At 48.4% G+C, this 15,158-nt stretch overlaps 1 protein-coding gene across 1 annotated transcript in view; it reads right to left on the bottom strand.

The window, feature by feature from the left end:
• The window catches only part of ABHD12B (abhydrolase domain containing 12B), a 28,957-nt gene extending 13,799 nt beyond the window's left edge, over positions 1-15,158 (bottom strand). The window contains exons 1-8 of the mRNA XM_081914518.1: positions 14,985-15,158; positions 7,530-7,663; positions 6,294-6,396; positions 4,669-4,788; positions 4,120-4,150; positions 3,670-3,715; positions 3,449-3,578; positions 1,429-1,466 (exon numbers count right to left, since the gene is read on the bottom strand). Of these exons, the coding sequence (XP_081770644.1) occupies positions 1,429-1,466; positions 3,449-3,578; positions 3,670-3,715; positions 4,120-4,150; positions 4,669-4,788; positions 6,294-6,396; positions 7,530-7,663; positions 14,985-15,097 (715 nt within the window). The 5' untranslated portion in view covers positions 15,098-15,158. The remainder of the gene's footprint in view (positions 1-1,428; positions 1,467-3,448; positions 3,579-3,669; positions 3,716-4,119; positions 4,151-4,668; positions 4,789-6,293; positions 6,397-7,529; positions 7,664-14,984) is intronic.

Raw genomic sequence — 15,158 nt, 5'->3', positions numbered from 1 at the left:
TGCTTTGCTTCTCAATATTCTCTGGTTGGCCTCTGTTATTTTCTCCTACCAATAGGGAACCTATGTAGGGACTCTATATGGGCTCTTGGATACCCCATAAGGGAAAAGGGCAATTTTTGTTTACAACACCATCTTTCCGGGGCTTCTCAGCTTCCTCACCACCCCAGTCTCTTTCAACCCCTATAGACCAGGGGCAAACTATATGCAGTTTTGAGTGAGGGGCATTGGGAAAGTACATAGGAATGGTGTCACGAATGAGGATTCAGCAGATGTAGGGGAGAAAGTGGGGAGGGGGACCCAGTTGCATCTGTCATTTGTGTTGACAGCCTCTCTCTTGACGTCATACGCAAACAGATGTTGCTTCACGCACGCGTCAACAGAGAGCTGTAAGAATAAACTGGAGAAAGAAGGGCGTTTTGAACATGCTCAGAAACACCCTTGAGGAATCCGTGTCCACTGAAACGGATTTCAGGGCCAAATCTGTGGCTCATGCCTCCAATTTGCTCACCCTATGCAAAAGCCAATCTCCTCACTTCCAAGAAGAAGAAGAAGAAGAGTTTGGATTTGATACCCCGCTTTATCACTACCCGAAGGAGTCTCAAAGCGGCTCACAATCTCCTTTCCCTTCCTCCCCCACAACAAACACTCTGTGAGGTGAGTGGGGCTGAGAGACTTCAGAGAAGTGTGACTGGCCCAAGGTCACCCAGCAGCTGCAGGTGGAGGAGCAAGGAAGCGAACCCGGTTCCCCAGATTACGAGACTACCACTCTTAACCACTACACCACACTGGCTTAGTTTAAAGGTTTAATAACCCTGTAAAAGTAAAGGGACCCCTGACCATTAGGTCCAGTCGTGGCCGACTCTGGGGTTGCGGCGCTCATCTCGCTTTATTGGCTGAGGGAGCCGGTGTACAGCTTCCGGGTCATGTGGCCAGCATGACTAAGCCGCTTCTGGCGAACCAGAGCAGCGCATGGAAACGCTGTTTGCCTTCCTGCCAGAGTGGTGCCTATTTATCTACTTGCACTTTGACGTGCTTTCGAACTGCTAGGTGGGCAGGAGCAGGGACCGGGCAACGGGAGCTCACCCCGTCACAGGGATTCAGACCACCGACCTTCTGATCGTCAAGTCCTAGGCTCTGTGGTTTAACCCACAGCGCCACCAGGCCATTTCCTACACACAAAAGCATGTGCAAATGCCCCTCTCTAATCTGTAGCTCAGTGGCAGAGCATCTGCCTTGGCGGCAGAAGGTCGCAGGTTCGATCCCTGGTGCCTCCAAGTAGAATTTAGGAACAGGCTCCCTTGTCTAAAACGCTGGAGAGCTGTTGTCAGTCAGTGTGGACAGCACTTTGCAGCTTCCTATTTACCCACAACCAGGCCCCTTTGGATTGTGAGGCCGTGACCCCTTCCACACACGGATATATATAATTACCTTTTTCTTTCAGTCTCCTAGCAGTGTTGGTAGCAATTCTGCAGGGAAACAGGAAAGAGGGATATTGTCACATCGCAGGCCCAGAAGATCTCTCCTGGATCAGGCCAATGAATTATTGAGCCTGACATCCCATTCTCATGGGGACCGGCCATTATTATTATTATTATTATTATTATTATTATTATTATTATTTCTACCCCACCCTTCTGCCTGGGTTTCCCCATCCACTCTGGGCGGCTTCCAACAAAAGAATAAAAAAGACATTAAAACACCAGTCAATAAAAACCTCCCTAAACAGGGCTGCCTTCAGATGACTTCTAAATGTCAGATAGCAGTTTATTTCTTTGAGATCTGATGGGAGGGCATCCCACAGGGTGGGCGCCACCACCAAGAAGGCCCTCTGCCTGGTTCGCTGTAACCTCACTTCTCGCAATGAGGGAACCACCAGAAGGCCCTCGGAGCTGGACCTCAGTGTCCGGGCTGAACGATGGGGGTGGAGACGCTCCTTCAGGTATACTGGGCTGAAGCCGTTTAGGACTTTAAACGTTAGCACCAACACTTTGAACTGTGCTTGGAAACGTACTGGGAGCCAATGTAGGTCTTTCAAGACCAGTGTTATGTGGTCTCAGTGCTCCCAGTCACCTGTCTAGCTGCCACATTCTGGATTAGTTGTAGTTTCCGGGTCACCTTGAAAGGTAGCCCCATGTAGAGCGCATTGCAGTAGTCCAAGCGGGAGATAACCAGAGCATGCATCACTCTGGCAAGACAGTCTGCGGGCAGGGAGGGTCTCATCCTGTGTACCAGACAGAGCTGGTAGACAGCCTCCCTGGACACAGCTGCCTGTGGGAAACCAGCGAGCAGAATTCGAACACAAGAGCCCTCTCCCCAGCTCAAACCATGTTTCAGACACTGAGGTCTTGACTGAGGTACCAGGTTTGTCCACAGGAGAGACAAAGCCACACCTGAAGCTTGCAAGGGTCAACACCGTTTCCTCAGACCAAGATAGAGCAAAAGCTCTAGTCCCATGGAAGACAGGTAACCAGAGGTTTGAACTGGTCAATCCAGTTGCAGGTAGTTCCAAAAGTGGAACTGCTACGACAGGGGTATACTATGTGTATGACAACTGTTTGTTTATGTCACTTGATGCTGCACTAGCTTACGCAGAAACGGTTACCTAAAAATGGGGGAGTGATGTTAGGATTTTATCTATCCGAGATGCTCCAGCAAGTAGTACTATTGTACTATGATTTGTATACATCATGTGAGTGTCTGAGTGAGCGTGAGACAGGAAGTCTGAGTACTGTTGGAAGTCAGTTTCACTTCTGTATGTGATGCAGTTCTGTAAAGTAAAGGTAAAGGGACCCCTGACCATTAGGTCCAGTCGCGGACGACTCTGGGGTTGCGGCGCTCATCTCACTTTACTGGCCGAGGGAGCCGGCATACAACTTCCGGGTCATGCAGCCAGCATGACTAAGCCGCTTCTGGCAAACCAGAGCAGTGCATGGAAACGCCGTTTACCTTCCCGCCAGAGTGGTACCTATTTATCTACTTGCACTTTTACGTGCTTTTGAACTGCTAGGTTGGCAGGAACAGGGACCGAGCAATGGGAGCTCACCCCGTCGCGGGGATTTGAACCGCCGACCTTCTGATCGGCAAGCCCTAGGCTCTGTGGTTTAACCCACAGCATCACTCGTGTCCTGATGCAGTTCTGTACTGGTGTTCAAAGAGCACAGGTGTACTGATGGAGTCTCTGTATTATAAGACTGTAAATAAAGTAGTTTAGAACTACTGATGGAGTCTTTCTTCTGCTAGGATAAGCTAGAAGACTAGCGTGCTCTTCTCAGAAGAGAGGGGTCACTTATTACCGGTCTCTCTGGACTGAGGGAGATTTACGGCCAGAGAGGACCACCAGAGAGATGTCACAATGACTTGGGAAGTTGGCAGCCTTCCTGGGCATGTTTCCAACAGAATCCACAATAAAGAGGGCACCCGGAGACAGGGCTGAGAACGCAAAACCTACCCAGTGCCCATCGAGTGTCCCCAAAAGATGACTGTGCTGTTGCGGCTGCGGGCTTTGACCCAGTCGTAGACAAACAGGATGTCCGTGGTGAAGCCGTTTTCGCTGGGGTGGCCGGTGGAGTCTGCGTAGCCTGGAGGGAGGCATCGAATGAAGGGTCAGGGAGAAATATACCACCCGCGTGTCCCGCAAGAGCCCGGCATTCTTTGTGCGGCGGAACTTACCTCGGTAGTCAACAGCCAGGACGTGGAAGCCACTGTCACTCATGGCCTATTAAACAAATGAGCCAAAATTTCAGAAACAGAAAGCTAAAAGGAAGTCCTTCTTCGCGCAGTGCAACCTATGGAACTCATTGCCACCGGAGGCAGGGGTGGCCAGCTTCGAAAGAGGATTGGACAAATTCATGGAGGAAAAGAGGGCTGTCGTAGCTACTAGCCACGATGGATGGTCTGACTCCGTAGTCAGAGGCAGCAATGGTTCTAAACACCAGTTGCTGGAAACCAGAGGAAGGGAGATGGCTCTTGTGTTCGAATCCTGCTTGTCTGCTTCCCATTGGGGCTTCTGTTTGGCCGCAATGAGAACAGGAGGCGGGACTCGATGGGCCATTGGCCTGTTCCAGCAGGCTCATCTTATGTTCTTATTTTTAAAGGGGAAGAGGGAACACCACAGCTTACCTTTGCGAAACGAACTCTGTGACTTGCTGCTCTGTAAGAGAGGTCAAAGACGAGAGCCAAGTGTTTAATCATTGTCGCCGGCGATCAAAATTGCCAACTTGCTTATTTCCAGAATGACTCATAAACAGATCACAAGCCAGCCATTGAAAGACGTGGTTTAAAGCAGGGCATAGGCAAATTCCAGCCCTCCAGATGTTTGGGACTACAGTACCCATCATCCCTGACCACTGGTCGTTAGCTAGGGATGATGGGAATTGTAGTCCCAAACATTTGGAGGGCTGGAGTTTGCCTATGCCTGGTTTAAAGTTTTAAAGTAGTTAAATGAGCAAGACTATTCAGACTCACACCAGCCACAGGAGAGGGAATGGCACCACCGGGATGCCCTTGGGCCTTGAACCCGGGACCATTCTGCATGCAGGGCAGGTGTCCTGCACTAAGCTACAGCCCTTCTGTCCCAACATTCAGACTACGCATGCAGGAGAATAACAACTGAGCAGGGGAATAACAGAGCATGGACGCTGCCTTTGTTCCTTTCAGTCTCAAACTCACCTGGTCCCCCCATTGCCATGGAGATAGATTATGATGGGATTATCGTCCGCCAGGGCCTCTTCGTACCAGCTGGGGCCCTTCCCCTCAGCCTCCTCCCGCATGTTGTCAGGCAAGGAGTGCCTAAGAGAAGCAAAAGGCCTATTCAGCTGCAGTGGGGGCTGCCCCACTGCAGATGGAAAGGGGGAGCAGTGAGGCGAGTTGCATCTGCCCAGATCAGTGCACAAAGCGAGCCTTGAGCACATTAGCTAAAAATACGGATTTGCGCACAGAGAAAGGAGGAAGCAAAAGTGAGAGCAAAGCCGATAAGCGCATGCATGGTGCTTTGCAGATACGGACCACCCTCAAGCCTTCCCTCTGTAGAAGCTCGGTCCTGCCAAAAAACTCTTAATTATGAGCTCCGTCTAAACTTAAATCCGCCCGGTCTACTGCCCTTACTGACACAAGACCCCTATAAAAGTGTGCAGTTTAAAATTGTGCACCAAAAACTACTCTCCTGCGGACTCCACCCACGTAAGCTTCTCATGACGGGCTTTATTAAAGCAAAAAGGCTAATTGGACAGCGTCTGAAAGACTTAGAGCAACAGAACAATCTGGCCATTATAAAGAAATTCTGTCCTTGGTATGCCTTTTTCCCCCCTTCTCAATTTGATACCCTGGCACCATATTTGTACAAATTAACTATCCCAAAATACAGACGTGCCTTCGCACTGGCCAGATTGGATGTGATGCCCTCTGCCATACTTCAGGGCAGGCACCAAAATATTGCAACTGACTCTGCCCTTGTGCAATCTGGAAACAGTGGCTCGTGTTCTCCTGTCCTGCCCCCTTTATAAAGATCTGAGGAATGAGATTATTACCCCACTCTTACTTACCATCCCAGGCCGCCCATCTGAGGCCACATTGTTCTTTCTGTTATCAGATCAAAATGATCAGATGATAATCTTGGTCATGTGATTGCCCTTTTTACCCATTGCTGTCTTTTTATTTGTATATATTGCTTGTTTTATGGGACACGGGTGGCGCTGTGGGTTAAACCACAGAGCCTAGGGCTTGCCGATCAGAAGGTCAGCGGTTCGAATCCCCGCGACGGGGTGAACTCCCGTTGCTCAGTCCCTGCTCCTGCCAACCTAGCAGTTCGAAAGCACATCAAAGTGCAAGCAGATAAATAGGTACCACTCTGGTGGGAAGATAAACAGCGTTTCCGTGCACTGCTCTGGTTTTATCTATCTTTTTTTTTATAATAATATTTATTAAAAAATTTGTTTAAACAGTAAGAGAACATACGAAATAACATATAATTTTTCAATATCCACATTTCATTCACCTCCTTGGACTTCCTCGCAACTCTCGTTCCTGCATTCCAAAATCTCAAACTTTACCCAGCAATTTATTACCTTGTTTCAATTCTTATAATATAATTTTCCAATATTATATCCCCAATTTTAGATAATTTAGTTCCCGACTTTTAAAAACTTAATTTTAACATAGTATTTATCCAAAAATTATCTTTTCCAAAGTTTTATCTATCTTATCTATCTATGGATCATCCTCAGGCCCAGATCAGAATGGGAGCGAGACTTGGAGGGTGACATGCAGATCAGCACACGGCCCCTGCCCGTACTCACCAAATCCCAATAGTGATCCCCGGTTCGGAGGTGAGATAAAAGTTCCTCGTGTGATTCAGATATACTTCGGGCTTCTGGAAATCCACCCCAAAGGGAAAAACAACTGCAAAAGAAGTTCACGTTGGAAACTGGCTCCCTGACAAAGGCCTCAGGTTCCCCATGCGCCCCCAACACTTGTCAATGCCACAATAAGTGGGTGAGGAGCATCTCTGCTTTATGACTTCGAATGACCGGGCAGCAAAACCAAACCACGCGTGACATGGCAGAAGTGGACAAAGGCAAGTTTTCTTCCCTCTCTCTGAGAACTAGGACTTGTGGACATCCAGAGGAAGATTCAGAACAGATAGAAGAATGAGCTCCTCATCACAGGCCACTGTGGAACTCCCTCCCACAAGACGGCCACCAACCTAGATGGCTTTAAAAGCAAATTGGAAAAAATCATGGAGGAGAGGGCTACTAGCAGGCTCAAGAAGTATTGAAAAGCATTAAAAATACTCAATTAACTGAGGTTCTGCTGCCCTAGCAGAAGCCTGCCCCCCGTAATGTCATCTTTGCGGGGGGGGGGGGAATCTCCCAATTTAAAAAATCCTGGCTGTGCTCATGGAAGAAGCGAGAGAAGCAGCCAGATGTGGAATCGCATCCATAGCACTCATTCAAAAATACAGAGGTTTCCACAAGCCCAAAAGGGACTGGCGGCCTCTGGATTAAACCATCCATTTCTCCAGCCTAGACAGAACACAGCGGCAGCATGTTTGCAAAGAGCTGCAGAATATGCGCACTGCCTGGGCTGCACTGGCTCCCGGTGGAGTACAGGGTCAGGTTTAAGGTGCTGGTTTTGACCTTTAAAGCCCTATGCAGTCTAGGACCCTCGGACCTAGGGGACCGCCTCTCCTGGTATGCCCCACGGAGGACCTTAAGGTCCGCAAATGACAACACTTCAGAGGTCCCAAGCCGCAAGGTGATTAGATTGGTCTCAACTAGGGCCAGGGCCTTTTCAGTACTGGCCCCGACTTGGTGGAACGCTCTGTCACAAGAGACCAGGGCCCTGCGGGACTTGACATCTTTCCGCAGGGCCTACAAGACGGAGCTGTTCCGCCTGGCCTTTGATTTGGACTCAGTCTGACCCCTATGTTTCCCTCCCCTTACGGTTTTGATTTATGGGCTACTTTTAAAATGGGCTACTTTTAAAATGATTTTAAAATCCCAAGGCAGGCAATAGGCAGAGAGAATACTTACGGAAATTAAGAAAGACAAACTTTTGCAGCAGCGAAGGGAACATGCGGATGATGAATGGGATGGAGGCATACAGAATAAATACATTCAGGATCAGCGTCTTGATTTTACTGGCTTGGATCCAGTCCAGGAGTCCCCTAAAAGATAAGGAGATAAAGAAATAATGATATTGGAAACTGCTATATATAATTACTAAGAAATCCAGATGGAAGAGATTTGAGGAAGTCAAATAATATGCTTATGAAGATGGATTTTAATTAATTAAGTAAGTGTTAGTGTAGTGATGATTAGTTATATTTTATGTTTTATATAATTTTTTCTTTTTTCTGTTTTTTTTTTCTTTATTACTGTCAACCTTTTCTTTTGTTATATCTATGTATGGAAAATAATAAATATTATTATGGGGGGGGGAGATAAGGAGGTAAAAGACTTAAATGAGCAAAGAAAGGACAGCGATAATTATTTCCATATTATTTTTATTTATTACATTTCTATCCCCACCCTTCCTCCAAGAAACTCCAAGCGGCCTACGAAGTTTTCCTCCCCCTCCTCATTTAATCCCAGCAAAGGTAGGAGGTAGTTTCAGCTGAAATATTGTGACTGATGAACCAAGGTCACCCACTGACCTTCATGGCAGATTGGGAGATTTGAACCCTGGTCACCAGGGAGATTTGAACCCTGGTGTGTTGGCTTTCTTAACGCTATTTTTATTTTTTAATGATGAAAAATTAATGAAGATGTGGCCATTTGTTTAAAATTTTGCTGACTAGGCCAGGAATATTACATACACCCGAGGTGTACATATAGCTCAATGAAGATAAAATTTGGTGGAAACCATGTGTTTTAAAGAAATAGTGGCTTATGAGCAATAGTGGCTTTCTCACAAGCATACGTCTTTTTTAAGAGTAGGATAAGAAGACAGAGAAGTTTTAATTATAAGTATAATTATAATTTAATTATAATTAATAGTCAAATTTGTCTGCCGGGGCCTCTGCCTGGCTCTGCAAGGCCCTGCCTAAATCTGCCCTCGAGTGCCACTCCTGCAGGAGAGCAATGACACGAGACGGGGCCTTCTCAGCCGTGGCACCTCACCTGTGGAACTCCCATCAGAGCGACATTCAGTCCGCCCTCAATGTCGAGATACTGAAGAGGAGGCCAGTGGCCGATTTATTTGGCCAGGCATACGGACCACACAACAGATGTTGAATAGATAAACAACTATAGGACTTTTAGAAGACATCCCTGTATGGAAGTTTTTTTACGTTTGGGGTTTTATACTGGTTTTGTTGGGAGCTGCCCAGAGGGCCTGGGACAACCCAGTCAGATGGGCAGCATATAAGAATTTGTCAAGAATGTATAACCTGCTGTTGAAATGGAGTACACTAGATGAGACAGTTAAATCAGCTATGATTAAATGGGCACAAGACATTGGTTATGACATTATGTTTGCTGACTGGGAACAGTTATGGACCACCGGTATAAAATTCACAGCATGTAATGCCTTAAGAGAAAATATTATGAAAATGATTTACAGGTGGTACATGACCCCAGTCAAGCTTGCAAAAATCTATCATCTGCCCAATAATAAATGCTGGAAATGTAATGCGACTGAAGGTACCTTTTATCACCTTTGGTGGACTTGCCCGAGGATTAAGGCTTTCTGGGAAATGATTTATAATGAAATTAAGAAGGTACTTAAATGTACTTTTCATAAGAAACCAGAGACATTTCTCCTGGGCATGGTCGGCCAATTGGTGTCAAGGTAGGATAGGACGTTTTTTATGTATGCTACCACAGCAGCAAGGATCCTTTTAGCAAAGTATTGGAAGACACAAGAACTACCCACACTGGAAGAATGGCAGACGAAGGTGATTGACTACATGGGACTGGCGGAGATGACGGGCAGAATCCGTGACCAAGAAAAAGAGACGGTGGAAGAAGACTGGAAGAAATTTAAAGTATATCTCAAGAACTGTTGTAAAATTAACGAGTGCTAAAATGTCAAGGGAAAGGAAAATATAGAATTACAGCTGTAATTGATTAAGTATGAGAAGAAGAAAAAAAGAAATTGAGTAACTAGTTAATTGGAGTGAGGGGTTGTTGAAGAAATTTTAAAACAGGGATGCAGAAAAGGGGAGGTAAGGGGAAGTCTGGGAAGTAAGGTTTATGAAAAAGAGGTTTTGAAATTATACATGTTTATATGTTTTGTTTGTCTATGTATTGTGTGTTGTTTTGTTTTTAATTTGTGTTGGAAAATCAATAAAAAATTATTTAAAAAAAACAGATGGGCAGCATATAAATTATTGTTGTTGTCTTTGTTATCGTTGTTGTTTGATTTTAAATTACCTGTGTTTGCTGCCTTGTGCTGTAAGCTGGACAGGCAAGATACTAAAGAGTTTTGTATAAACAAACAAACAAAATAAATTCTTTAGCTGCAATTCCATTGTAGAGGGTTGGACTAGATTAGCTAACCACCTCCCTCCTCTGTCTTGCTAGATTTTTACACAAGAGATATGCAGATAATGCTCGTAGCTTCTGATGTAACAGTTGGCTCAGCAAAGGTCTGGGCCCACACATAACCCAGCTGACGAGCGATTTCGCTTTGAGGGTGCTTTGGCAAGGCACCAAAACACACCCAAGAGGCAGCAACTCCCCTTGCTGTGATGCAGCAACCAAATCACAACTGCAATATTCAGCTTCCAAATAAGCAGAACTCGGTTGAGTAACACCAGATAACAACACCCCCGGAGCTCACATTGTCCTTGCTCCCTACCCTTAGGAATTGGCGACACCACAAACTCCAAAAAGCTTTCAAAGCACTTGCACACTCCCAGCATGTTGCGACAGAGTCAGCTGCGGCAAGTGCCTATTGCCCAGTGCCAGTGCCGTCACTCGCACGTCTTCCTCTCTCATCCCTGGAGGCAGTTCTGCAGCTGTTCCCACCCTTTTGATTTACTGAAACAGCTACAGGCCAGCTGTCGTAATAAACAGCAAGGGGTTTCGCGGGATAAAACCGAGAAAATAAAACGGCAAAATGTCACAGCGGATCCCAAACGTTGCTGAATTTATTTACTTAGTTATTGTCAGGGAACTGCCATTGGAGCTAGAGGCGGAGGCAAGGCTCCAGAGGGATGCCGGAGAGGGTCCCAGTAGGGAGAGAGGCAGCCCATCTGCTGGGGAAGGAGATCAGCGTAACACAAGTGGAGAAGGGGGGCAGATGGGGGAATCGGAGAGGAGGCTCCAGGACTCCTCGCCGGAGACCAGCGGAGAGAGCACGGGTCCTCCGCTGCCCACACCCTCCCTGTGCAGAAGACTTCCGCGCAGGGAGAGTAAGAGGAGACTTGGCGTCAAAGAACTTCTTTGCTGGAAGAAGTTCAAGAAACGCCCACTGACGGATTCTGCCAGCAACTGAAACAGCCACGAAGTGAAGGGCTGTCCAGACAGAAAGGGTTCAACCAGGTAATCTAGCCAGGAGTGGCGGCAACTTACGCACGAGCAAACCCTATAACCATTACAGTTACAGTGGAAGATGCTTTAGTGTGTGAATCGAGGGCCAGATCAGAGTGGCCTGAGAGTTTTATTATTTGTTTGTTTCTTACGTTTATGTCAAGGCGGTGTACGTGGTTCTCTTCACAACAACCCTGTGAGGTAGGTTAGGCTGAGAGAAGGTGAATGGCCCAAGTCCATCCAATGCGCTTCATGGTTGAGGGGAGATTCGAAAGCCAGAACTTCCAGACCCCAGTCCTGGGTTCGAATCCCCACTCAGCCATGAAGCTCATGGTGTGCCCTTGGGCCACCAGAAGACAACACAGTTTACATAGTGAACTGATCAGGGCTGTGACTCTTGACAGGCCCAGAAAAAAGTTGCTCATAAAGGCTAATTCTTTTTAATTACAGCTTATCACCTGGGCCTATCTGTAGGCAGGTATTTCAGCATTAGAAATAGCCCTGGAGCCCAGTCTGTGCATTTGTATGGAGGCAGGAAAGCTGGAAGGAGGGAGATTATATCCCACACAGTCTGGCTGCTCTGAGGTGGAGGGAGCAACAGTGAGAGGCTCCTGTAGGAACCTCAAACTTTTGTACTGCTGGAATGAAACTTATGGGTCAAATTGAATAAGACTCTGTTGCTCCCCCCACAATTGCCCCCTTTTGTTCTCCTTCCCCTCTGCCACCATAGCAAACTCTGTGAGGGCAGGATTTTATTTTTTTACACAAATACGCACACATGGAGGGGAGGGTGCCCAGAGCATGTGCAGAGTGCCCTGTCCATGCAACTGACTTGCCCTCCACAAAAAATATCCCGATATTAACAGAAGGCCTATGTGCCAGATGGAGAAGACAGAAATGGGAGCGAGGCAGGAGGGCATGGAAGAACATAAATGCACTCTGCACATTCCCAGAGGCACTCAGCTAACCCTGAAAACCAGCCCTTGGCACGATTGCCCTCAATTCCCTAGCCCCAGAGTAGCAGGGGGCAAAGAGGAAGGAGGAGGGGGGAATGCAAGGTACCATTGCAGAAGCCCAGGCCACAAGTTGTTGTTGTTGTTTAGTCATTTAGTCGTGTCCGCCTCTTCGTGACCCCCTGGACCAGAGCACACCAGGCACTCCTGTCTTCCACTGCCTCCCGCAGTTTGTTCAAACTCATGCTGGTAGCTTAGAGAACACTGTCCAACCATCTCATCCTCTGTCGTCCCCTTCTCCTTGTGCCCTCCATCTTTCCCAACATCAGGGCCTTTTCCAGGGAGTCTTCTCTTCTCATGAGGTGACCAAAGTCTTGGAGCCTCATCTTCAGGATCTGTCCTTCCAGTGAGCACTCAGGGCTGATTTCCTTCAGAATGGATCGGTTGGATCTTCTTGCAGTCCATGGGACTCTCAAGAGTCTCCTCCAGCACCAGAATTCAAAAGCATCAATCCTTCTTTATGGCCCAGCTCTCACTTCCATACAGGCATGTGCTAATTTTAAATAGTTGTTGCTGTTAATCTATTGCATTTATACCCCACCATTTTTCTCCAAGGAGCTCAAGGTGGCACACATGCCCCCCCTCACTTAATCCCCACAACAGCCCTGTGAGGTAAGTCAGGCAGAGAGAAGGCAGGGACTTGCCCAGGGTCACCCAGGGAGAGCTTCATGGCTGGGTGGAGATTCGAACCTGGGTCTTCTGAGCCCTAGTCAGACACTCTGACCAGTGCCCCACACTGGTGGAGCCAATGAAGAGGATGGGTTGCTGAGATTTTGCAAGATGTCTAGACATTTTTGAATCAAAGGCAAAAGGGGTTTTTGTTGTGTGTGTGTGTGTGTTTTTTTAATGGGGGAAGGAGCAGAAGGTCTCATCCTGAAACAGCACTCCTGGCAGCTCTTGCAGATGGCAGACCAGAGGATTTTGGCCTCTGCCTACCTCCAGAGACATGGCCTCAGTTAAGAGGGTCTGGGAGGGAGAGCGTGGGGCAAAGACCCCAGACCAAAGACCCTGAAGCCCAAAGGTGTGTCTCACCCCCATTTTTTGGCCTCTGAGCTTTTGCAAGAGCAAGAGCTCTTAAGCAAGGAGCATTGCACTTCCAGGTTTGGACAGGATCCCATCAGTTGGGCCGGGCAGGTACAGGATGGGTACCAGCGGCCTTCGTCCCACTCACCCACGGCTAACTGGCTGGCTCCAGAAACAGCACTGCAAATTTCCTAGTGTGCAACAGTTCACACGCCACCCTGGGGAAACGACAGCTCTGGTTAAATCCGGGGTGTAAATAAGTTCCCCAAACACCTCCTTAGCATTAAATGCTTGCTTTGCCAAGGATTGCAGTGGAGGAGAATGAACTGTGACAAAAGCACAGCTTTTCTCTCTCGCTCGTAACACCAGCAACTCGTGGACATCAAACAAAACTGAGCGCTGGAAGATTGAGGAGAGAGAACATAATGTTGTCCTTCACGCAGCACAGTTAAACTATGGAACTCACTCAAGTCCCGCAGAAGGCAGGGATGTCTCCCAAAACAGGCCGCTCATTCAACGGGGAACGGAGGGTGGGGTAGTGGTTAGAGCGCCAGTCTAGAACCTGGGAGAGGCCAGGGTTCAAATCCCGCCCCCCTCGGCCATGAAGATCAGTGGGCTCACACTCAGTTGATCACACTCAGCCTGACCTAACTCACAGGGTTGTTGTGGGGGTTAATGAAGGAAGGGGAGAATGATGTACTCATTGGAGAAAAGGGTGGACTATAAATATTATTACTGTATTACTATTATTATTATCATGCAATAAGTAAATCATGGGATGCGGGTGGCGTTGTGAGTTAAACCACAGAGCCTAGGTCGGCGGTTCAAATCCCCACGATGGGGTGAGCTCCCGTTGCTCAGTCCCTGCTCCTGCCCACCTAGCAGTTCGAAAGCACATCAAAGTGCAAGTAGATAAATAGGAACCGCACTTCAAAGTGCAAGTAGGTACCACTCCGGTGGGAAGGTAAACGTTGTTTCCATGCGCTGCTCTGGTTTCGCCAGAAGCGGCTTAGTCATGCTGGCCACATGACCCGGAAGCTGTACGCTGGCTCCCTCGGCCAGTAAAGCGAGATGAGCGCCGCAACCCCAGAGTCGTCTGCAACTGGACCTAGTGGTCAGGGGTCCCTTTACCTTTACCTAAATCATCAGCAAACAAACTGGAACATTGAATTTGCTCCGGGAATGTCCTGGTTTGGAAGGCTTGAATCACTGGCACCCATCATGAAAGCCATTAAAAAACTTGATCGCACGCATGCTTACTCTGATGCAATTCCCACGGTAATCAAGGCACCTTTACTCCCTAAAGCACGTTCCCCTAACAGGGCGCTTCCATGATGTTGCTAGACAACTGCTCCCAACATCCCTGACCCTTGTCCGGGCTAGAACCCTGAAGCTCATTCTCAGCCCAGCCGACCCTGCAGGGTTGTTCGAAACACAAAACGGGGACTAAACGAGGAAAAGCGGGGGGGGGGGGGGAATAGAATTGTGACAAGCAAATTCCTTTTGGCCAGTGCTGAATCCCGCCATCTTTCCTCTCTCCCTGTTGCAAGCATCGCCAAACTCCCCGTTCCCAAACATCCCTTTTCAGGTCATCGCGCGCGCGCTCCGTTCCCATTTCCAGCCTCTCTTGAAATTAAATGATGCTCAAAATGCATGTGACCTTATTTTTGTTGTCTGAGCCTGAAATAAAAACAAACCCCTCCTCCTCGCCAGCGCGTGATGAAAACCGGCAGCAAGAGAGCGAGGGAGCGAGCGGATGGGATGGCGGATGGAGGCGGGGAGCGCTCAGAGCCTCGCCGGGTGGAGAGGCGCAGGTGCCCGGAGCGCGCAAAGCGGGGCGACTTAGAATCCTGGCACGGTAGCCTTGCAAGGGACCCCCAAAGGCCATCCAGACCAACCCGCTGCAATGCAGAAATCCCAACTCCACCAACCTCTGCCTCCCGCGATGGAGAGGCACCCCAGCTCCCTGACTTACCCAGCAGGTTGCCGGGGACCCCTCGATGCGGACGCGGCCTGTCCCAGCTTGGAAGAGGCGGCGATCCCCTTGCCCTGCGCCCCCGAAGGCGCCTCCTGGGCGCGCCGCTTCATCCTTCGCCAAGCCGAGCCGCCTGCTCCGGTTCCGAGTGCGCGGCGGCGCCCGCGGGAGCGC

The sequence above is a fragment of the Podarcis melisellensis genome (genome assembly GCF_964234715.1).
Source record: "Podarcis melisellensis genome assembly, chromosome: 1".
NCBI classification, from domain to species: domain Eukaryota; kingdom Metazoa; phylum Chordata; class Lepidosauria; order Squamata; family Lacertidae; genus Podarcis; species Podarcis melisellensis.
This window is presented reverse-complemented; position numbering and strand designations above follow the sequence as displayed.